A 25556-nucleotide genomic window follows, 5' to 3' on the forward strand; every position below is an offset into this window, starting at 1 on the left:
TTTGACGGCAGATAAGAACCACTTGGCCCATCTAGTCTGCCCCCTTTTTTTTTTTTTATTATTATTTTTATCTCTAACCTTGTTTGATCCTTATTTCTATGTAAGGATATCCTTATGTCTATCCCATGCATGTTTAAATTGCTCTGCTGTCTGAGCCTCTGCCACCTCTGATGAGAGGCTATTCCACTTGTCCACTACCCTTTCTGTGAAGTAATTTTTCCTCAAATTTCCCCTGAACCTTCCCCCTCCAGTCTCAGTGTATGTCCTCATGTTCTATTGCTTCTCTTCACTGGGAGAATGTTTCCCTCCTGGACTTTGTTAAATCTTTCCCTTCTCTGATCCAAACTATACATATTGAGGTTTTTAGTCTTTCTGGGTTTGTTTTATGATGTAGGTCATGCACCATTTTAGTTGCTCTTCTTTGTACAGTCTCTAATGTATTAATATCCTTTTGAAGATATGGCCTCCAGAATTGAACACAGTATTCTAGATGAGGCCGTACCAATGACCTATACAGTGGCATTATTACTTCTTTCTTTCTGCTGCTGATTCCTCTCCCAATGCAGCCAAGCATCTGACTAGCCTTCCTCATTGCTTTGTTACATTGCTTACCTGCTTTTAAGTCACCTGAAATAGTGACTCCTAGATCCCTTTCCTCCTCAATAGTTTCCAGTATAGTGCCATTAATTCTATATTTAGCCCTTGGATTTTTGAGACCCAAGTGCATGATTTTGCATTTTTTGGCATTATAACCGCCTGATAACTTGCTGCTTTTATATCCATCCTTTTATACTCACTGTGCTTATAGAACAGGGCTTGTATAATGAGAAGAGGCAAAACCTGATGTGCCAGGAGTAATAGCAATGGGCTCAAGTGAGGAAAGACCCTTGTGGACCCCAAAATTTAGCCTAAATTACAAGCTCCTGAATCCTGGCTATAATGCTACAGGTGTCTACTCCTCCGTGAACTCTGGAAACCAAATGGAGTTCATAACAGATGCACTTGAGCTCCCAGGTTTCTTATGGTAGCTCTGCCTGGGCCCTGTAACTATATATAGTGGCAGAAGCAAACAGAGGAGTAATGCTGCACTGCTACAGTAAAGGGATGTGGTTGATTCCAGAAAACTTGGGGCAGTGGTAAAGAATGGAGCACTGGAATCCTGTGGTAAGTGCTGAACAACCAGGGACTTTGATAATTGCTGGGGAATATGGGACACTGGTAGTTAGTTTCTGGACAAGTCAGGACAATTATGTCCAACACAGTATTGGGGCTGCAGTATACCATGGAACATTCCGGTGGCATGGTATATGTTTGCCAGTTGAGTCTGTAATAAAGACCGATTATAGGGCCTGTAGAATACTCTACTGGATGCTACGTCTGCCTCTAAACAGGGACCAGGGAGCTCTTATAAAGGTCTAAGGACCAGCACAACGTTGAGTTTGAAAAAGATCTAGGAGCTGTACCATGTGACTGAGGAGGAGCTGTATCAAACCTTCTAAAGAAAACAAATGGATGTGTTGCCAAGAGCAACCAATCAGATTTTAGCTATCATTTATCAAGTACATTCTAGAAAACGATAGCTAAAATGTAATTGGTTGATATGGGCACCAACTCCACTTGTCCTCTTTAGGTTTGATACATCTCTCCCTCAAGATAAAGATCTACATTTGAGCGATCATTATCTGTGCAGTTGGATAAATATTGTGCATAAGCCCCTGATGTATGGAAGGACAGGGTCTTGAAAAATACTTGTTTAAGTAAAAATGTGTTTTCTTTTTAAAGGTGACAGACCTCTTCCTCGTCTAGAAGTTCCTCTGGTGGATGTGCTCTGTCCCCGTCCTCTACTGGCTCGGCCCCTTCCTCTCCCTCTCCCCGATACCAGAGTGCTGTCCTCGTCTGAATCATCGATGGTTGGGCCGGAGGTCTTCCTTCGTATTCCATCATCATCATCACTCATACTGATATCCCCAACCTGAGATCTGTGCGCTCTGGCACGGCTTATCGCCTGAAAAGCAACACAATTAGGTGGTAATTATTTATTGTCTTTATTTGATCAGTCAGTCTGTCTGATCTGATTTTATCCTAATGGATGACACTGCTAAAGGCCCATATAGACAGGCCGATGCGGGGAGAGATGTGTGCTGAGCGAACCGCTCAGCACACATCTCTCCCGCCGCTCAGCACAGTGCGATGTGTACCCAGCGGGTGAAGTGAGCGACCTGCTAGATTGGCCTGCACGGCAGGCCAATCTAGCAGCAGCGATAGCGATGCGCGGGGCTGCGCATCGCTATCGCTGTAAGGGGTACACACGAAGCCATCAGGCTTATATTCTAAGCAATCTAGTCAGATTGCTTAGAATATCGCTCCATGAGTACCCCCCTTAACTCTAAAACATTGTTGCACAGTAAAGTTTAGTGCAGAAAGGGCTAAGAGCCAAGACTAGACTAGTATTACGAAAATTATACTAACTAAATCATAGCTGTCTCATGCTACATATGGGGGATATGTATCAAATCTTGGAGAGAGATAAAGTGGAGAGAGAAAAAGTACCAACCAATCAGCAGTTGTCATTTTTCAAACACAGCCTGTAACATGGATGATAGAAGCTGATTGGCTGGTACATTATCACTCTCCGCTTAATCTCTTTCCAGGGTTTGATAAATCTCCCCCCCATAGACTGTAAGCTAAACTGTAGTTACGTAAATTGTGGCCAATGAGTTGACTTTGGCCCCTCTCCCTACATGGTCCACCTAATGCACTTCACAATGAATGACAACTCTTTAGAGACTGCTCCACCTATTAAAAGTGGGCCTACAGTAGGTTTGCCGGGCAACAGGAAAATCTCAGTGGGCATAGGACAAGTGCCACTAAACTAAATTATATCTATTCAACTTTTCCGAAAGGCAGACGCTAATCCTAGCAAACACCCTGCCCTAATGTTGCGTTGTGACACATACTGCTCCAACAGGAACCTGTAGCCCTAACTGTTAGGGGACACAGACCAATTTGAGGCTCATGGGAGTTTTCATTTAGTTAGAGCTAGGTTCTCAAACAAACAAAACTATATTATATACAGAAAAGTGTTTTCAGAATGATCAGAGAGAAAAATATCCAAATATTCCCTTATTAAATGTACTGGAACACCCGAGGCCTCACTAGACTTTAGATGTGTTTCCATGGAGACACGATCAAGAGACAAAACAAAAGTATGCACCTCTCGAACCTCTTCATCCTCCTCGTTAGTGTTCTCCCTTCGTGTCTGCCTAAATACTCGAACCTTGAAAGCAGAAATTGGCAAATCATATTAAAAGATTATTATTATTACATTTTATTTATAGGGCACCACCAGTGTTTCGCAGCGCCGTACACATGGCAAACATTAGAACAATACAGGGTACATAGAACTTAAGATTACAGTAACAGAAAAACTAAAATAGAGCACAGGTAACAAATAGCAACACAGTTCTCAGTACACAATGCAGCCGAGATGAAGGGAAGCAAAGGAGTAGTCGTCATACTACTGGGGGCAGGCAGTAATTGAAGTGCGGGAGAAGAGGGTTGTGGGAACAAGAGGGAAGAGGGCCCTGCTCCAAAGAGCTCACAAATCTAAGGGGTTGAGGGAGACAAACAGGTGACATGAGGTGCGAGCAAGCAAAAGGCGAGGCATAGATGGCCAAGGCATGTGGCAGTGGGGTGGGAGAGTGGCCTTGAAACTAGGTTATGTGGAAGGGTACGCTTTGATGAATAGTGGGTTTTCAGTGCCCGTTTGAAGCTTTGCAAGGTCAGGGAGAGTCTAATAGAGTGAGGGAGTTCATTTCAGTTAAGAGGGGCAGCACGGGTAAAATCTTGGATTCGCGCATGGGATGCAGTGACCAGGGTAGAGTAGAGGCGACGGTCGTTGGTTGGCCGAAGTGGGCGGGAGAGAGAATGTAGGGAGATGAGGAGTTAGAGATGGCCTTGTACGTGAAGGTGTGGAGTTTGAAGAGGATTCTGTAGGGGAATGGGAGCCAGTGCAGGTTTTGTCGAAGAGGAGTTACAGATGTAGAGTGGCGGGAGAGGAAGATAAGTCGAGCTGCGGAGTTGAGAACAGATTGGAGTGGAACAAGATGGGAGCATGGGAAGCCAGTGAGGAGAATGTTGCATTAATCGAGCCGTGAGATGTCCAGTGAGTGGATAATAGGTTTAGTCGCACTCTGGGAGAGGAACGGCCTGATCTGAGCGATGTTGCGTAGCTGGAATCGACAGGATTGCGCCAGAGACTGAACGTGTGGGGTGAAGGAGAGGGAGGAGTCAAGAGTGACGCCCATGCTGTGGAGTTGGGGAACAGGGAGGATGACGGTGTTGTTAACAGTGACAGAGATGTTAGGAAGGGTGGAGACCCTGGATGGAGGAAAGATAATGAGATCGGTTTTGTCCATGTTGAGCTTCAGGGAGCACACAGATATCCAGGAGGAGATGGTGGAGAGGAAGCTAGATACCTAAGAGAGGACAGAGAGGGAGAGGTCAGGAGAGGAAAGGTATAGTTGCGTATCATTGGTATAGAGGTATTATTGAAAGCCGAAGGAGCTTACGAGCGCACCCAGGGAAGAGGTGTACAGGGAGAAGAGTAGTGGGCACAGGACAGAGCCCTGTGGGACACCGACGGGGAGGATGGAAGGGGGTGAGGTGGAGCCGGAGGCATACACCGAGTAAGAGTGGTTAGTGAGATAAGAGGTGAACCTAGCAAGGACAGTGATGGAAAGGTCAATGATCTGGAGAGTGTGGAGCAGGAGAGGATGATCTACAGTGTCAAAGGCAGTAGAGTAGTCCAGGAGGATGAGCAGAGAGAAGTGACCAAAAGCAGGTCATTGGTGACTTTGACAAGGGCAGTTTCAGTGGAGTGTAGGGGGTGAAAGTAAGATTGAAAAAGATCAAGGATGGAGTTGTCAGAAAGTTAGCTAGTGATCCGGTTGTAGACTAGCCTCTCAAGTAATTTGGAGGCAAATGGGAGAAGAGAGATGGGGCGGTAGCTAGCAAATGAGGAAGAATTAAGGTTGGGTTTTTTAAGTATAGGTGAGACAAGAGCTTGTTTGAATGGCGAGGGAAAGATGTCGGTAGAGAGTGATAGGTTGAAGAGATGAGCAAGGTGTGAGCAGCGAGACTTCATGGTGGATTGCTTCAATTTTGGAGGAGGAGAAGGAGGCAAAGTCAGCGCCAGTGAGGGACGATGGGAGGGGTCGAAGGAGAGTACTGAAAGTATCAAAGAGGTGGCGAGGACTGGCGGACTGAGAAGAGATGAGTGATTGGAAAAAGGATTGCTTGGCGAGCTGTAGGAAGAGAAAATAAACTTGAAATGGAGAAGTCTGCCAGAAAGCGAGATATCCTCCAGAGACGCTCGGCAGTGCATGAGCATTTTTGCAGGAAACGGGTTAGTTTGGAGTGCCAGGGTTGAGTTTTAGAACGACGGAGGGCGACAGAGGAGATAGAGGCAACAAAATCGAGTGCGGAGGTGAAAGTGGAGTTATAGAAGGAGGCCGTCTGGTTGGGACAGGTCGTGGTGGATAGAGGAGAAGGGAGTTTATCGAGGATAGGACAGCGGGGTCAAAAGACCCGAGATCGCACCTGGAGACGGTGGGTCTGGGAGTGGGGAGGAGAGAAGGAGATCAGAGGGTAAAGGAGAGTAGATGATGGTCAGAGAGGGGGATATCAATGATTACAAACGTGTAAGTATCAAATATCAATGTTACTATTCATATGCCTTTCTATTTAAACTGAGGGGGCCATCCTGCAGGACTTCTCACAGCCAGAACACATGCTGTATCTGTGTGATAACAGTAAAGATATGAGAACACTGACAACCAATGCTGCCCTTTGTTGTAGCATTTTCAATGATAGAAGCCTTGATTGACTCCAAAGACTTATCAAGGATACCCCATGGAGATTTGCATTATTCTGTATGAAACGTGTGGGTGTACCTGAAGAAGGCCCCACATGGTGATCTTACATCCAGTCATGCAACACACTCTTCCTTCTGATATAAACTTAATATGAATTTAAAAAAAAACAACAACAAATATATTTAAAAAAAATCAACTTTCTGGCAAACATATTGTTCTAGATGAACAATTAAACTTTTTAGGGGAGATGTACCAAACTTCTATCATTTATCTAGTACATGCTATAAAATGATACAGGTTGAGTATCCCATATCCAAATATTCCGAAATACGGAATATTCCGAAATACAGACTTTTTTGAGTGAGAGTTAGATAGTGAAACCTTTGTTTTTTGATGGCTCAATGTACACAAACTTTGTTTAATACACAAAGATATTAAAAGTATTGTATTAAATCCCCTTTAGGCTGTGTGTATAAGGTGTATATGTAACATAAATGAATTGTGTGAATGTAGACACACTTTGTTTAATGCACAAAGTTATAAAAAATATTGGCTAAAATGACCTTCAGGCTGTGTGTATAAGATGTATATGAAACATAAATGCATTCTGTGCTTAGACTTAGGTCCCATCGCCATGATATCTCATTATGGGATGCAATTATTCCAAAATACGGAAAAATCCGATATCCAAAATACCTCTGGTCCCAAGCATTTTGGATAAGGGATACTCAACCTGTAGCTAGAATCTGACAGGTTGATATGAGCACCGGATAAAATCTCCCCCAGAATACAGTATATAATATAATGTCAGTTCTCACCTCTTCGTCAATCTTCTCCTCTTCAGCATCAATGTTCCGTTCTTTCAAAAATCGCTGTGTCTTCTCCAGCTGGAACTTCACCAGTTCCTCTATGGCATCTTTCTCTTCTTTGTCAACAAACTCCTGTACTGCCTCCCCCATTCCTCGCTCGGTAAGAAGCGACAGCTGGACATTCTGACAGGAAAAAGTTTAGTGTACTGTCAGAGTCGAAAAATATCATGATTCATATGCCTTGTATTAACCCCTAATGTGTGCGCATGCTGCTCGTCGCCTGGTCCCCCGTGCGTACACATCCCCGCAGATTTTGTAAGGGACGCTCCAGCGTCTCGTGCGCATGGGATGTGTAAATACGGCGGAGTTTGTGAGCTTGTAGCGTGCGACTCGATCGCGACATATTTAACCCAAATAGCGTAATAATATATTATAGTTAATATTCCCATTAACAATGTCAGCAAGTATGGTAAGTTTAAAACCTCTTAGACAGAGAGATTCCTCTTTGCATGCTGGGAGGGCTCAGACAAAGGTTGGAGGGTAGTGGTTGGTGTCCAGCTGTGGGGTATTGAAGGGGTGTTGTGCCTATGATAACTGGGAGGGATTCACATAGTTCCTGCTCATGGTTATGCACAGAAGTAGAAAATAAGATTAATTGCATTCCGAATAAATTACACAAGTGCAGGGTAGGTGAATAGAATTCAGTCATTTATTTCCCACAGACTGAATACAATAGCCTTATTTACACTAAGCTTTGAGATTCTATGAAGAGGGCTTACACCTTTGTTTATGAATAGAACCAGGTTTATCTCCAGAATAATGAGTGCTGAGTTGTCAATTGTCTTAACTGAAGGTGGGGTAAACAAAGCCCAGAGACAGAGTTTGTTTGGAAGATCCAAAACAACAGCTTTCCTCAATATAATCAGACAAAGAGGAATTTAGAATACTAACAAGTCCTAGCCATCGCCCACTTCTTGAACTAACCAATGATCCCAGGTGCAGTATATGTCCCACCCCTAACCAATGGAAAGAGAGCACACAGTATCTATTGTAGTATGTCTTGAGTTAGTAAATAAATATAGCTTGCAATAGGCTTGGTGACACAAGACTCTCTCTCATCAACAATTATCAGTCGGATAATTGGAGGACTGGATCCGGTCGCGCTTGCGAGTGTTTCCCCGTATGGTATGTTTCTCTGTGGCCACTTTGTTACCCGGTTAATGTATGCCAGTCATTCTCATTCTATGTATCTGTATTTTCAATCATTTGTTAATGTTTGTATTTATGTCTAGATATTCTGTTTAGGTATTAATGTTAGATCTGTAGTGTATCAGATGTATTGTTTTCCCCTTTTTATACTAAAAGAATCATCCACCTGGTGTTAGAGCCGGAGTGGTTTTTAAATCTACATCAGGTCTTGTGTATTTTATCATTTATTACTAAGGGTTATTGAGCGTCTCAGTCGCTCAAACAGCTTTCATATCATAAAGGTTAATCAGCGTTACATTGTGGTAGTATTACAGTAATAAGGTTTACAGCGTAAGCATACCCTTACAGTGTATTGTTACAAGGTTGTGTGTGTGTAGATTAGTAAGCGTCAGCGCCGCTCGCATCCCGCTCTCGCGGTACAGCATCTGTTACGCTAAGTGCGTACCATTACGGCACCTCGTGCGCCTATTGCGTATGTTGTCTTTAATAAGTATATAGCTTAAGTTCAAGATAAATAATCAGCTTTATCAGTAGCTATGGTGAAAGCGTTGTAGTGTGGACCAAATCCCTCTCAGGGGTTTTATTGTTTAACAAGAATATGCAGTTAATATACTTCTACATTTTCCTTCAATGCTCTTTGAATGGAATGCAAAAACAGTGGCGGTGTAAAGACTAAAAGCTGAGTACACACTTGTCAAATCCTCAGAACATCCGAATCCCAGATGACCGATATGTCCAACATTGGACAAATTTGTATCCTCTGCTGGCTGACCTCTTCCCCTGACCCTGGTTGCCTGTCGATTTTCCTAGTTTTTAAACATGCTTGAAAACTAGGAGACCCGACTGTCAACCAGCCGACCAATTGCACAGAAATACGCTGCTGAGAGCGGAGCTGGAGACGTATCTCCGGTCCGGCACCTCTGCATGTTGTCAGTGTGGCGGCAGTGCCAAATCTGGAGTGATGCCAGGACCATCCACCGATGCTGCGGGACCTGGCGGTGGGAAGCGGCGCGCATTAGTACAGAGTTTTGCAGCAGGCACAATGGCAGAGTATTTGCTTTTCAAAATTGGCACCTGTTGCTTGCCGCGATATTTTTAAGTTGCAAGATTGCAGTGGCTGGCTGCATCACCACCCCGCCCCCTTGTGCTGGCTAATATAAGCAAGTGCGAGGTAGCATCTGTCAGTCCGACGTTGGAGGAGAAGTGAACAAAAGCCCCTGAAGACCAAAGATGGTAGAAGCCCTGGGGAGGCGGCAGCCATGCAGTAGAGCTTACAGGCTGCCGCCCCGCCAAGTGAAGATAGAGGAGTACACTGCCATCTCCACAAGCCCTGGAGAAGCGGCAGCAATGCAAATGAGCTTAAAGGTGGTCGCCTCCCCCAGGTGAAGATAGATGTAGACACCACTGCAAACCCTGGAAAGGTGACTGCCCCCCGCGTGAAGATCAAAGAAGACGACCACAAGTTCTGGGGAGGAGGTGGCCCCGTAAATGAGCATAAAGGCCACTCCCCCATGTGAAGGTGCTGCCCAATAAGTTATTACAATATTAAGTGTTTTGTCTTGTCTTGTGGTTCTCCATGGCTGGCTGGCCTGCTGGGACCTGTAGGCTACCTGTAAAGAACAATATTAACGTGCCATGAAACCCGCACCCACTGCCACCAGGGCTGATTGTTACTTGGGTCAGGGAGGGGACCCCATTATAGTTTTTGGGGTCCCCACTTTGAGGAATCAAAGCCCTGGGCTGATCAGTATTGGGGATGGTTAATATAATGGCAGGGGGACCCCACACTGAGTGTGCCCCCTGCTATGGCATTATCCCCCTGGCTGGATCTGGTTTTTGGGAAATAGGGGGTAACCCCCTCCTAATTTCCATTACCAGATGAGTCTCAGGGGTCCATATATGGTTATTGAGTTTTTGGGGAGAATCCACTATTTATTTTTAATATGGTAAACCGTATTCACATCAGTTAATAATATTCTCATTCTCCCCCAGCTTCACCACTGTTATTAATAAAATACTCCCCTTCCCCCACCACATTATCATTAATAAATCCCCCTTCCCACAAAACCAAATTTATTTTTCAGAGATTGTTACAGCAGATTGGAGGTCTGCTGAAAAATTGCACGTGTGTAGATATGGATTTGATGTGGAATATTCTAGCAGGTCTGCAGTAGTATTGTATAAACAGTTTGCTCTGGACTCTGATCTGCTGAGGATTGGACAAGCGTGTACCCAGATTTAGGGATCTATGATTCCTATGGCTACGTGCCTGCTCTGTTTACACCAACTGTACTGGAAAAGAAAGCAGGGGACAAAATGGAAACATTTTTAATATACTGTACTGTAGTTTTACTCTGTGTGCTAAAAGAACATGTTCAAGCTCCTTTGTTGTGTTCTACAGTACACCTCATCTAACCATGCTCAAGCTTCTACTGTGTTCTATACCCCATCTGACCACGCTCAAGCTTCTATTGTGTTCTGTACCCCATCTGACCACGCTCAAGCTTCTACTGTGTTCTGTACTCCATCTAACCATGCTCAAGCTTCTACTGTGTTCTGTACCCCATCTGACCACGCTCAAGCTTCTACTGTGTTCTGTACCTAATCTAACCATGCTCAAGCTTCTACTGTGTTCTATACCCCATCTAACCATGCTTAAGCTTCTACTGTGTTCTGTACCCCATCTAACCATGCTCAAGCTTCTACTGTGTTCTGTACCTCTTCTAACCATGCTCAAGCTTCTACTGTGTTTTGTACCCTATCTGATCATGCTCAAGCTTCTACTGTGTTCTGTACCCCATCTAACCATGCTCAAGCTTCTACTGTGTTCTGTACCCCAACTGACCATGCTCAAGCTTCAACTGTGTTCTGTACCCCATCTGACCATGCTCAAGCTTGTACTGTGTTCTGTACCCCATCTGACCTGCTCAAGCTTCTACTGTGTTCTGTACCCCATCTGATCATGCTCAAGCTTCTACTGTGTTCTATACCCCATCTAACCATGCTCAAGCTTCTTCTACTGTGTTCTGTACCCTATCTAACCATGTTCAATCTTCTTCTATTGTGCTCTGTATCCAATCTGGCCATGTTCAACCTTCTAATATTGTGTTCTGTACCCCATCTGACCATGTTCAAGCTTCTTCTACTGTGTTCTGTAACTCACGTTTAAGCTTCTTTAACCGTGTTCTGTACCCCATCTGATCATGTTCAAGCTTCCTCCACTGTGTTCTGTACCACATCTTATCATGTAAATCTTTTTCCACTGTGGTCTGTACCCCGGTGTGTGTGACTACCCCGCGTAGTGTATTAACCCCCCCTCCCCCAGAGGCAGTGGCTGGTAGAACCACGGTTATCGGGTGTGCACATACATGTGGTAATCCAAAATTGGGCACTTGTTACTCAACTCCGCAGGGACAGGATAACGAGCTAGCATCTTTTTAGACAGGGAAAATTTCTTTAATGGAGACGACCAGGATTTCTGACATATGTCAATTAAAAGGTCACAATGTGGTAAAACAACTTTAGCAACCTTTTGACGTTTGAACTTATCAGGTTTCTTAGACGTATCAGGAGGATCAGTTTCATCATCGATCTGAAGAATCAGCTTGATAGCCTCCACGAGGTCAGGAACATCAACCTGTGTTGTAGATTCCTCATCAGAAGCAGCTGTATCAACGTCTGATGGATCAGTATATTCCCCATCCTCATCTGAAGAATCATCCGAAATATTAGTGGATTGTGAGGAAGAAATGGCTCGCTTAGATGACCCCTTTGTCCCAGTAGGGCGAGGGTTAGGTTTCTGTTTAACCAAGGACTGATTCAGTTGCTGTAACTGTGTTGACAGAGTATCCGCCCATGGTGGATTAACTACAGGGACAATATGTGGCTGTAATGGCACAGGAGGACCCACAGGAGGCATAAGTCGTGTTACAAGCGTAGTCAGCATATTTGAAAAAAGCAGCCCAAGGTGGGTCTTGATTTGCCACAGGTGCTGCGGGCTGACTGGAAGGTGCAGAGCACCCTGTACCTTCCGTCACATTGTCCGACTGAACCTGAATGGCGTGATTTTGAAGAAGATGCAATACTAGTAGAAGGGCGTTGTATATGGCCCTTAGTTCCATAATGTTGATCGGAAGAATGGCTTCCTGACTTGACCATTTTCCTTGGAACTGATCCCCCTGGGTGACTGCTCCCCAACCTCTGAGGCTTGCGTCTGTGGTTAGCAGAACCCAATTTTGAATCCCGAACCTTCGACACTCGGTCAGGTGAGAAGTCTGAAGCCACCACAGAAGAAAAATCCTTACTTTTAGTGACAGACGTATCCTCTGGTGCATGTGAAGATGCGATCCGGACCATTTGTCCAGCAGATCCTGCTGGAAGGGCCTCACATGAAACCTTCCGTACTGCAGAGCCTCGTAAGAGGCGACCATCTTCCCCAGAAGGCAAATGCATAGATGCACCGATATCCGGGCTGGTTTTAGGACATCCCGCACCATCGACTGGATTACCAATGCCTTTTCCAACGGAAGGAATACCTTCTGTTCCTCCGTATCCAGTATCATACCCAGAAATGGAAGCCTCCGTGTTGGTTCCAGGTGGGATTTTGGTAGGTTCAGAATTCATCCGTAATCCTGAAGTAGTTGGGTTGAGAAATACTGTCCAACAACCTCTCTCTGGAAGGCGCTTTTATCAGCAGGTCGTACAAGTATGGTATTATGTTCACTCCCTGCTTGCGGAGGAGAAACATCATCTCTGCCATTACCTTGGTGAATACCCTTGGTGCCGTGGAGAGGCCAAATGGCAGTGCCTGAAACTGGTAGTGACAGTCCTGTAGTGTAAACCTTAGATAAGCCTGATGAGGCAGCCAAATCGGAATATGAAGGTACGCATCCTTGATGCCCAGAGACACCAGGAATTCCCCCTCCTGCAGACCTGAGATCACCGCTCTCAGAGACTCCATCTTGAACTTGAACACCCTTCAACACTGGTTCAGTGATTTGAGGTTTAAAATGGGCCTTACCGAACCGTCCAGTTTCGGTACCACAAACAGGTTGGAGTAGTAACCCTTGTTTTGCAGTTGAAGTGGAACTGGGACAATGACCTGAGTCTGTACCAGTTCTTGAATTGCTGCCTATAAAGTCATACTTGCTTCAGGAGAAACTGGTAAGCCTGATTTGAAGAATCTGTGAGGTGGGAGTTCCTGTAACTCCAGTCTGTATCCCTGGGTGATAAGGTCTGTGACCCAGGGATCCTGGCAAGATGTTGCCCAAACATGACTGAAATAACGTAACCGAGCTCCCACCTGCCTGCCTTCTAGGCAGTGCAGACCACCGTCATGCTGAAGACTTTGAGGAAGCAGACCCGGAGGTCTGTTCTTGAGAACCTGCAGCTGCTGGTTTTCTGGGTTTACCTCTATTACCTTTGAAGGCTGTAAAAGAACCTTTGGATTTGCCTTTAAATTTCGGTGTCCAAAGGGACTGCAGAACTGGAGCAGAATAGGTTTTCCTAGCTGGGGGTACGTAGACTTACCTGCTATAGCCTTGGATATCCACTTATCCAGTTCATTTCCAAAAAGGGCCTCACCCCTGAATGGTAGGTTTTCCACGCCTTTCCTGGAATCTGCATCCGCAGTCCACTGGCGTAGCCACAAGCCCCTGCGTGCTGGCACTGCCATGGCAGTGGAGCGTGAGTTGAGCAAACCAATTTCCTTTATGGCCTCCACCATAAAGTTAGCAGAGTCTTGAATATGCTGCAGGAGTAAAACTATCTCCCCCCTGGATAAGGTATACAATCCATCAATTAGGTTACCTGACCACTTTGCAATGGCTTAGTGATCCATGTGCAAGCAATAGTGGGTCTCTGGGCCATTCCAGCAGCAATGTATAATGATTTGAGAGTGTTCTCAATCTTGCGGTCATCTGTGTCCTTTAAGGATGCTGCTCCAGGAACAGGTAAGACTATCTTACGTGACAACCTAGATACAGATGCGTCCACAATCAGCAGGTTGTCCCATTTCTTTCTATTTTCCAGAGGAAAGGGAAAGGATGTAATTAATCTTTTAGGGATCTGAAATTTTTTGTCAGGGTTAGCCCAAGTTTCTCTTACGTCCTAGATGATGCTGGGGTTCCATTTAGTACCATGGGGTATAGACGGGTCCTTTGGGAGCAACTGGCACTTTAAGAGTTTAACAGTGTGGGCTGGCTCCTCCCTCTATGCCCTTCCTACCAGACTCAGAAAATGTGCCCGGATGAGCCGGTCACAGCTAGGGGAGCTCCTAGGAGTTTTCTTAGTTTTTTTGTTTTCTAGAGTTTGTTATTTTACAGGCAGGCTACTGGCAACAGTCTCCCTGTTTCGTGGGACTTATGGGGGTAGTAGGATCCAACCCTTGAAGTTAATGGCCCCTATCTCCGCTGACAGGACACTGAGCTCCCAAGAGTGATGATCGTTAGCCGCCCGAGGCGACCGCTCACTCCCGCAACATGCCGCCACCCCCTAACAGAGCCAGAAGAAAGAAGAGTGGTGCGCTCCGGAAGGCTCAGCGGCACACTGTGTACGTCGCTGTGAGGGGCGTCCTGGGCCAGCGCGATACCCTACACTGTTCAAACATAGCTTTACCACTGTTTGCTGCAAAAATCACCTCAGGCCAGTATAATCTCTAAGTGCGGGAAGATGCGCCATTACAGGGGGCTGAGCTTCTCCTCAGAGCGGATCCAGCACAAACCAGCGCCATTTCCTCCCTGCAGACACACGCTGACAGGGAACGCTGTCCTCCACATAACTACACTGAGGTAAAAGGTGTTATAAAAGGGGGGAGTGATATTATGTACTAGCTACCCTGTTGCGGGGTCTTTATAAAAGCCTATAAGGGCGCGCTGTGGCTGGCTTCTTGTGCTCTGTGACTCTCTGAAGATATTCGGGGGGGGGGGACTGTGTTGACATTTTTCTGTGTATGTGTAATCCACTTTACCTTGTTTAAGAGGATTTGTCCACTACTGAAGAATGTATATCTTCTCCTGGGGAGTCTATACCATGGTCAAAACTGTACACATCTCAGGCTTCGGTGGCAGATCCCCCTGGGGTGGCCTCCATAAGGTGTACTTTAAGAATATATCGCTTCCAATATATCCCATAATGGGTAGAAGCCGCAGTTTTGAGAAATGTGGGGTTTCAAATCCCACTGCTGTGCCTCTCACCCCAATTCCGTACCCTAGAAAGTGTACACTTGCCCATATAATGCACATGTATGAAGGGTCCAACATATGTCTGTGGCTATTAGGAATGAGGAATATTATTATATGTATATAATGAATGCCTTCCCACTGTGTAGGGCGTTGAACTCCTTATTTGGGAAAACCTGAGTACACCCAGAGTTATTATCCACATCCCTATAGAGCAGCGCTGGCCAAACCAGTCCTCGAGATCTACCAACAGTTCACATTTTCCAGACGTCCTAGCTGGTGCACAGGTGTAGTAATTACTAATTAAGATGTGCTGCATTCATTCCTAACTGACAATTCTACAGATATCCAGGAGGCCTGGAAAACATGAACTGTTGGTAGATCTCGAGGACCGGTTTGGCCAGCCCTGCTATAGAGTGTCTACATTGTGAAATATGGTTGTCTTACCTGTCCCTGGTACAACCTCCATAAAAGCTGATCACCTATTGAGACTAATCTCTAATACTGTACACTGCTGCAGGTGTGACTCGGAGACACACTTTTGCGTACATCTCTGGGGCTATTGTAATGTGGTCAGGCTCCTTACTTCATGATTTAGAGTCTATTTGTAGAAGTGACTTGTACTTGTTTCTATGTCACATACAGGATTCTACAGGCTTAACGGCGAGACGCCATGAAGGAGATTGACCTGCAGAACGCAGGGACCACTGCTCTGGCAATTTCGATACGCAGGGGACGGTGGCTACACCAATGGACTATGGATACAGAATCTGAGTAAGGTGTGACAGGTCGGCCTTTCACAGGTAAGACCCTGTTGGGACGTACGGGATACGTGATTATCCATGTCAACTGCGGGTAAGTCGGTATGTCTTACTTCCGCAGCTGCACAGACCAGGAAATTATATCCAACACCTACACTGCCTTTCCTTTGAACATGATTCGACATATTCCTCCACTTCCTTTAGAGGACGTTGGGGAAATCCAGAAAACCTTAAGGGACGGATTTCAAATTCGGCCTTTTTCAGACCCTTCGGTTTGTCAGTGGACCTCACTGCCTGGGAATCAGGAAGGTGGGAGCGAGACTAAAGAGATTCAGTAACACATCTGTGCAATATCCTGCCTAGACTCCTGGAAACAGTTGGGTTGCCCAGGGGTGCAGAATAGAATTTCTAGTATTCCCGCCTCACAGATTATTCAAATCATGCTTACTAGCTTCTCAGACAGAAAGTGCACTACTACTGGAAGCTATCATATCATTTGTCACACTAATGTCATTATTCCAGTTCCACCTCATTTACGTAACAGGGGTTACTATTCAAACCTGGGGTCATTGATTCCCTACTGGTGGGTGTTCAATTCAGGATGAAGTCTGGGAGTGGTGACCTCTGCTCGAGATGTAGAGGAATTCCTGGTATCCTGGGATATCAGGGGTGCGTACTTCACATTCCAATTTGGCCGCCTCTCTAGGCCTATCTAGGGATGCAATACAACTGTCACTTCCAGTTCCAAACATTGAGCTTGGCTTCTGCGCAACTCCAGGGGTGTTAATCAGGGCCATGGCACCCTTTATACTCTCGCTCCACAAACCAGGAGTGAACATAATTCCATATCTGGGCGACTTTAACATCCTCCAGGGAGATGTTGTTACGGAGTGTTGCTCTCTCAAATCAACTGTCCCGGGATCTCGGGTGGATCCTGAAGCTTCCAATTTCGCATTAGAAGCCGATAAGGAGGCGTTCCTTCCTGGGGATGAGTCTCAATACGGAAGTGCAAAGGGTATTTCTACCGGTGAAGAAAGCGTTGGAGATACAATCGGGATGTCCTGATGCCAGCCCGGATATCGGTTCATCAGTGCTTTCGCCTTCTGGGGAAGATTGTTGCCTACTAAGAGGCTTGACAGTACGGAAGATTCCTTGCTCGGTCTTTCCCACTGGATCGCCTGGTCTTATGGTCAGGATCTCATCTTCACATGCACCAGCGGATACGCCTGTTGCCGAAAGCCAGAATTTCACTCCTCTGGTGGCTGCAAACTTTTCACCTACTTGAGGGCAGCAGGTTCGGGATTCAGAACTGGATTCATCTAACCACAGATGCAAGTCTCAGGGATTGGGAAGCAGTCGCTCAGGGGGAAAACTTCCAAGGAAAACGGTCAGTTCAGGTATCTCTCCTTCCAATAAACATTCTGGATCTGAAGGCCATGTACAACGACCTTCTACAAGCGGCACTTCTTCTGCGAGATCAAGCCGTTCAGGTTCAGTCGGACAACGTCACAGCGGTGTCCTACATAAACAGGCAGGGCGGAACGAAGAGCAGGGCTTCAATGTCAGAGGTGACAATAATCCTCCTCTGGGCAGAGAAGCATGCGCGGGCACTGTCAGCAGTCTTCATTCCGGGAGTGGACAACTGGGAAGCAGACTTCCTCAGCAGACACGATCTCCATTCAGGAGAATGGGGCCTCCACCCGGAGGTATTCGCATAACCGTAACAAGCCGATGGGATGTACCTCAGATAGACATGATGGCCTCTCGCCTCAACGAGAAGCTTCGGAGATACTGTTCCAGGTCACAAGACCCACAAGCAGTGGCGGTGGGCGCCCTGGTAACTCTGTGGGTGTTCCAGTCAGTATATATGTTCCCTCCATTTCCCATCATCCCATGGATTCTCAAGCTAATAAAAAGAAAACAGGAGTTCAGGCGATCCTCATTGCTCCGAACTGGCCGAGAAGTGCTTGGTACGCGGATCTTCTGGAGTTACTGCTGGAAGATCCGAGGCATCTTCCTCTTCGCAAGGACCTTCTGCAACAGGGGCCGTTCGCTTATTAAGTCTTACCACGGCTACGTTTGACGGCATAGAGGTTGAACGCCAGATCTAAGCTTGGAAGGGCATTCCGAACAAAGTCATTCCTACCCTGATACAGCCTAGGAAGGGGGTAACATCTAAACATTACCATCGCATTTGGAAAACTTACATATCTTGGTGTGAATCCAAGAAGTTTCCTACGGTGTAGTTTCAACTAGGACGGTTTCTCCTTTTTCTGCAAGTAGGTGTGGTTGTGGGCCTACACTTGGGCTCTACAAAGGTCGATATTTTGGCCTTGTCCATTTTCTTCCAGAAACAATTGGCTGAGATTCAGACTTTCTTGAGATGGATTCTGCACATCCAGCCACCCTTTGTGCCTCCTACGGCACCTTGGGATCTTAATGTGGTGCTGCAGTTCCTGCAGTGGCATTTGTTCGAGCCTTTACAGGAGGTGTATGTCAAATTTCTGACTTGGAAGGTGGTGACATTGTTGGCATTGGCATCTGCTCGACGGGTGTCGAAATTGGGGGCATTGTCATGCAAGAGCCCCTACTCGTTTTTCCTTAAAGATGGAGCTGAGCCCAGAACGCGTCAGCAATTTCTTCCAAGGGTTGTTTCGGTTTTTCATATCACTAACCTATTGTGGTGCCAGTGGATACTGACTCCTCAATTACCTCACAGTCCTTGGATGTTGTGAGGGCTTTGTAAGTTTCTGTGAAGAGGACTTCTCGTCACAGAAAGTCGGACGCTTTGTTTGTCCTTTATGGTCCCAACACGGTTGGGTGTCCTGCTTCTAAGCAGACATTTGCTCGCTGGATAGGGTTTACAATCCTGCCTGCCATGTCCTGTTAAGGCACACTCTACTCGTACAGTGGGTTGTTCCTGGGCAGCTGCCCGGGGTGTCTCGGCTTTACAGCTTTGCCGACCAGCTGCTTGGTCGGGGTCGAACACGTTTGCTGAACTTCTACAAGTTCGATACTATGGCATCTGAGGACCTAAAGTTTGGTCACTCCGTTCTGCAGGATCCTTAGCACTCTGCCTCCCGTACTGGGAACTTTGGTACATCCCCATGGTACTAAATGGAACCCCAGCATCCTCTAGGACGCAAGAGAAAATAGGATTTTAATTACCTACCGGTAAATCCTTTTTTCGTAGTCCATAGAAGATGCTGGGCGCCCGCCCAGTACTTCATTTTCCTGCGTTGCTACTTGGTTAAGTATTGGTTCAGCTGTTGCTGTTCCTCTTTCATGCATGGTTAGCATGGTTTCTTCAGGTTACATGCTGATTGGCATGGTTGCTTCCTGTGTCATGCTAGATAACATGCTTTCTTCGTGTTGCATGATGGTTGGCATGATGTCTTCATGTTTCATACTGGTTGGCATGATTTCTTCATGTTGCCTGCTGGTTAGCATGGTTACTTCATGTTACCTGCTGGTTGACGTGGTTTCTTCATGTTTCATGCGGTTTTGCATGTTTTCTTCATGGTGCATGCTGGTTAGAATGGTTTCTCCATGTTGCATGCTGGTCAGCATGGTTTTTTCGATTCGGTGTGAGCTGGTGTGAATCTCACCACTATCTGTATTTCCTTCTCTCAAAGTATGTCCGTCTCCTCGGGCACAGTATCTAGACTGAGTCTGGTAGAAGGGGCATAGAGGGAGGAGCCAGCCCACACTGTTAAACTTTTAAAGTGCCAGTGGCTCCCAAAGGACCAGTCTATACCCCATGGTACTAAATGGAAGCCCAGCATCCTGTCCGGAATATGAGAAAATAATTTACCGGTAGCTAATTAAAATCCTATTTTCTTCAAACAGGGCATTCAATCCTTTGATGCAGGAAAAGTAGCTGAGGATTTCTTTTTTACATTAAAGTAAGATTCCTCCTCTACCTCCACCATCTTGTCAGGAATGTGCAGGACATTTTTAATACCCTCTATCAGGGCATGTATTCCTTGCGACAGGACAGCAGCAACTCCCACTCGCATCCACTTCACCTTCCTATGGATCGGATGCATTGTCAACAGTATCATCCTGCATGAGCTGGGCCAGAGTACGCTTTTGTGGGCAAATGGTGGGAGTTTGAGACTGTGGTATGGGAACTGAATCTCTATTCATCAGGTCATCCATAGACTGTCTTAAGAATTGTGTCTCTTTCTCATTATGGGATAATTTAGTAGAAATATTAGATATCATCACTTTAATGGAAGCTAACCATGGGGGTTCTGCCCCACTAGCCTGAGAATGTGCACTATCCTGAGTACAGGGTAGTGAGTCTCCAGTGGATGAAAGACACTCAGCTGTGCAGGAAACACAGTCCCTGGACATGGTAACGTGAAGGGACACACACACACACCCACACCCCCAGAAGGTGAAAACACAGTTTAACCCACACAAAGCCCTCAAGGAGAAACAGAAATTGGAGACAGCCACACAGCACCCTTGTAGCCAAGTAAAACTTAACTGGGTCGGCACACTAATTCCTTTAATAGGGCTTAGTATACTACAACACTCCCCCCCTTCTAAGACCCCCTGGTACCGCTGAGGAGACGTGGAGTCTTTGTGGAGGAGCTGCGCTTCCCTGTGATTCCTGTCAGTGTAAGCTGCAGAGGGAAAATGGCGCTGGTGAGCTGCTGGATCCGCTCATAGTGAAGCCCCGCCACCTTAATGGTGCTCGGCTTCCCGCTTTTTTATACTGGCCTGAGGTAATTTTTATGCCTAACAGAGGGTTAAAACCCTTGTTAGGTATGGTAGCCAGTGTGGGTATGCATTGGTGGCTCAGCGCACCCCTCACAGCGGGACACACGTCTGTGTATGTCCTCTGAGCCCCTTGGAGCGCAGCCTGCACTCAGAGCTGTGCCCCTACCCTTGTGCCGCCATTCCCGCCGATGACACGCTAACCGGGACGCCGGCGCTGTACTCACCACTCTTCTATCTTCTGGCTCTGTTAGGGGTGGCGGCGTGCTGCGGGATGGTACGCTCGCCGTGGTGGGGCATGCAAATTACTCCCTCAGGAGCTCAGTGTCCTGTCAGCGGAGAAACAGGACCATTAACTCTTTAGGAAGTTGGGCTGTTCTCCCCCCTAAGTCCCACGAAGCAGGCAGTATGGTGCCAATCAGACCTGCCTGAAAACAACAAACTGAAAAAAAAATGCAGAAAACTCTTCAGGAGCTTCCCTGAGCATGACCAGCTCCTCCGGGCACATTTTCTAAACTGAGTCTGTAAGGAGGGGCATAGAGGGAGGAGCCAGTGCACACTATTGATTTCTTAAAGTGCCCAAGGCTCCTAGTGGAACTGTCTATACCCCATGGTACTAATGTGGACCCCAGTATCCTCTAGGACGTAAGAGAAAATAGGATTTTAATACCTACCGGTAAATCCTTTTCTCTTAGTCCGTAGAGGATGCTGGGGATGCTTAAAGAACCATGGGGTATAGACGGGATCCGCAGGAGACAAGGGCACTTTAAGACTTTAAAAGGGGTGTGAACTGGCTCCTCCCTCTATGCCCTTCCTCCAGACTCCAGTTATAGGAACTATGCCCAGGGAGACGGACATATCGAGGAAAAGGATTTATTTAATTTTAAACTAAGGTGAGATACATACCAGCTCACACCTCAAGCATGCCGTACAACATGGCATTCAACCCAACGCATGCAACGGCATGAATAACATCAGCAACAGGCTGACTTAATGCAACACAACATGTGTGTAACCATAACCAATAACTGCAGATACAGTACGCACTGGGACAGGCGCCCAGCATCCTCTACAGACTAAGAGAAAAGGATTTACCGGTAGGTATTAAAATCCTAATTTCTCATACATCCTAGAGGATGCTGGGGACGCTTCAAGAACCATGGGGTTTATACCAAAGCTCTAGAACGGGAGGGAAAGTGCGGATGACTCTGCAGCACCGCTTGACCAAACAAGAGGTCCTCATCAGCCAGGGTATCAAACTTGTAAAACTTTGCAAAGGTGTTTGAACCCGACCAAGTAGCTGCTCGGCAAAGCTGTAATGCCTAGACCTCTCGGGCAGCCGACCCAGGATGCGCCCACCTTTCTAGTAGAATGGGCCTTCACCGATTTCGGTAACGGCAATCCAGCCGTAGAATGAGCCTGCTGAATCGCATCACAGATCCAGCGTGCAGTAGTCTGCTTGGAAGCAGGAGCCCCAATCTTGTGGGAGCATACAGAACAAACAGAGCCTCCGTTTTCCTAATCTGAGCTGTTCTGGCGACATAATTTTCAAAGCTCTGACCACATCGAGAGACTTCGATTCCGCCAAGGCTTCAGCAGCCACTGGCACCACAATAGGTTGGTTCATATGAAACGGTGATACCACTTTTGGCAGAAATTGCTGACGAGTTCTCAACTCCGCTCTATCTGCATGGAAGATTAAATAGGGGCTCTTGTGAGACAAAGCCGCAAATTCAGACACCCGCCTTGCGGATGCCAAGGCCAACAGCATGACCACCTTCCAAGTGAGGAATTTCAACTCAACTTTATGTAAAGGTTCAAACCAATGAGATTGCAGGAACTGCAACACCACATTAAGATCCCATGGTGCCACTGGGGGCAAAAAAGGAGGTTGGATGTGCAGCATGCCTTTCACGAAAGTCTGAACTTCTGGAAGAGAGGCCAAATCTTTTTGAAAGAAAATTGATAAGGCCGAAATTTGTACTTTAATGGAGCCTAACTTTAGGCTTGCAGCCACACCTGCTTGCAGAAAATGGAGAAAACGCCCCAGCTGAAATTCCTCCGTAGGAGCCTTCTTGGATTCACAACAAGACACATATTTTCTCCAAATACGGTGGTAATGTTTCGCTGTCACTTCTTTTCTCCAAATACGGTGGTAACGTTTCGCCGTTACTTCTGCCTGAAGCAGTGTGGGAATGACTTCATTGGGAATACCCTTTCGGGCTAGGATTTGGCGTTCAACTGCCATGCCGTCAAACGCAGCCGCGGTAAGTCTTGATACACGCACGGCCCCTGCTGTAACAGGTCCTCTCGTAGAGGAAGAGGCCAGGGATCTCCTATGAATAATTCCTGAAGATCCGGATACCAGGCCCTCCTTGGCCAGTCTGGAACAATGAGTATCGCATGAACCCTTGTTCTTCTTATGATCTTTATCACTTTTGGAATGAGTGGAAGTGGAGGGAACACATAGACCGACTGAAACACCCACGGTGTCACTAGGGCGTCCACCGCTATTGCTTGAGGGTCCCTCGACCTGGAACAATGGTGGTCATTCCGAGTTGTTCGCTCGCTGCTACTTTTAGCAGAATTGCTAATAGGCTAAGCAATTTTACACAAAACTATGCTATTTTACTCACGGGCGAACAAAGCTTTTGAATCGCTCTGCTGATCGTAGTGTGATTGACAGGAAGTGGGTGTTTCTGGGCGGAAACTGGCCGTTTTCTGGGAGTGTGCTAAAAAACGCAGTCGTGCCAGGTAAAAACGCAGGAGTGGCTGGAGAAACGGAGGAGTGGCTGGAGAAACGGAGGAGTGGCTGGAGAAACGGAGGAGTGGCTGGAGAAACGGAGGAGTGGCTGGAGAAACGGAGGAGTGGCTGGTCGGAAACTGGGCGTGTTTGTGACTTCAAACCAGGAACTAAACGGACTGAGGTGATCGCAATCTAGGAGTAGGTCTGGAGCTACACAGAAACTGCAAGGAAATACTTATAGCAGAATTGCTAATCTTTCGTTAGCAATTCTGCTATGCTAAGATACACTCCCAGAGGGCGGCGGCTTTGTGTTTGCATTTCTGCTAAAAGTAGCTAGCGAGCGAACAACTCGGAATGAAGGCCAATATCTCTGAAGTTTCTTGTTGAGGCGAGACGCCATCATGTCTATTTGAGGAGTTCCCCAACGACTTGTCACTTCTGCAAAGACCTCTTGATGAAGACCCCACTCGCCTGGATGGAGATCGTGTCTGCTGAGGAAATCTGCTTCCCAGTTGTCCACGCCTGGAATGAAGACTGCTGACAGAGCGCTTGCATGTCTTTCCACCCAGCGGAGAACTTTTGTGGCTTCTGCCATTGCCGCTCTGCTCTTTGTTCCGCCCTGGTGGTTTATGTACTCCACTGCTGTTATGTTGTTCGACTGAATCAAGACGGGCAGACTGCGAAGAAGATGTTCCACTTGCAGAAGGCGGTTGTAAATGGCCCTTAATTCCAGAATGTTTATGTGCAGACAAGCTTTCTGGCTTGACAATTTTCCATGGAAATGTCCCTCCCGTGAGACTGCTCCCCAGCCTCGGAGACTTGCATCCGTGGTCACCAGGATCCAATCCTGAATCCCGAACCTGCGACCCTCTAAGAGATGAGAGCTGCGCAGCCACCACAGGAGGGAGATTCTGGTCCTTGAGGACAGGATTATTTTCCGGTGCATGTGCAGGTGCGACCCGGACCACTTATCCAACAGGTCCCATTGAAACACCCTGGCATGGAATCTGCCAAACTGAATGGCCTCGTAGGCCGCCACCATCTTCCCCAGCAACCGAGTGCATTGAGGAATCGAGACTCTTGCCTGTTTCAGAATCTGTTTGACCATGTTCTGAATTTCCAGAGCCTTTTCCACTGGAAGAAAGACTATCTGTAAATCTGTGTCCAGAATCATACCCAAGAATGACAGCCGTGTTGTCGGAACCAACTGTGATTTTGGCAAGTTTAGGAGCCAACCATGTTGTTGCAGAATTGTCAGGGAGAGCGTAATGTTCTGCAGTAATTGCTCCTTGGATCTCGCCTTAATCAGGAGATCGTCCAAGTACGGGATAATTGTGACTCCCTGCTTGCGCAGGAGAAACATCATTTCCGCCATTACTTTGGTGAAAATTCTCGGAGCCGTGGACAGACCAAACGGCTACGTCTGAAACTGATAATGGCAATCCTGCATTGCAAACCTCAGATAAGCCTGATGTAGAGAATAAATGGGAACATGCAAGTAGGCATCCTTTATATCTACCGACACCATAAAATCCCCCTCCTCCAGACTGGAGATCACTGCCCGGAGAGATTCCATCTTGAATTTGAATTTCCTTAGGTAAAAATTGAGGGATTTGAGGTTCAGGATTGGTCTGACTGTGCCGTCTAACTTCGGGACCACGAACAAGCTGGATTCTCCCTGTTGCGACAGGGAAACCCTGACAATGACCTGATTTAGACACAATTTTTGTATTGTTTCGCATACCACCTCCCTGTCCTGAAGGGAAGCTGGTAAGGCCGATTTGAAAAATCGGCGAGGGGGAACGTCTTGAAACTCTAGTTGGTAACCCTGGGACACTATTCCCAAAACCCATGGGTCTAGGTCCGAACGAGCCCAGAATTGACTGAAGAGTTTGAGACGTGCCCCCACCGGTGCTGACTCCAACAGAGGAGCCCCAACGTCATGCGGTGGATTTGGCAGAATCCGGGGAGGACTTCTGCTCTTGGGAACTTGCCACAGCCGGTGACCTTTTTCCCTTTCCTCTTCCTCTAGAAGTAAGGAAGGAAGTCCCTCTGCCTTTTTTGTATTTATTGGGACGAAAGGACTGCATCTGATAGTGGTGCATTTTCTTTTGTTGTGCAGGAACATAAGGTAAAAATGACAACTTACCCGCGGTAGCCGTAGATACCAGGTCAGTGAGGTCGTCACCAAACAAGACACCACCTTTATAAGGCAGAGACTCCATAGCCTTCTTAGAGTCCGCATCAGC

The 25556-nt window shown here is 46.7% G+C and overlaps 1 protein-coding gene across 2 annotated transcripts in view; it reads right to left on the bottom strand.

The window, feature by feature from the left end:
* The window catches only part of MRE11 (MRE11 homolog, double strand break repair nuclease), a 605744-nt gene that overhangs the window by 333018 nt on the left and 247170 nt on the right, over positions 1–25556 (bottom strand). For both annotated transcript variants that reach the window (XM_063951452.1, XM_063951453.1), the window contains exons 13-15: positions 6695–6868; positions 3215–3277; positions 1792–2005 (exon numbers count right to left, since the gene is read on the bottom strand). In XM_063951452.1, coding sequence (XP_063807522.1) covers positions 1792–2005; positions 3215–3277; positions 6695–6868 — 451 coding nt within the window. The remainder of the gene's footprint in view (positions 1–1791; positions 2006–3214; positions 3278–6694; positions 6869–25556) is intronic.

This window comes from Pseudophryne corroboree, chromosome 2, assembly GCF_028390025.1.
Source record: "Pseudophryne corroboree isolate aPseCor3 chromosome 2, aPseCor3.hap2, whole genome shotgun sequence".
NCBI classification, from domain to species: domain Eukaryota; kingdom Metazoa; phylum Chordata; class Amphibia; order Anura; family Myobatrachidae; genus Pseudophryne; species Pseudophryne corroboree.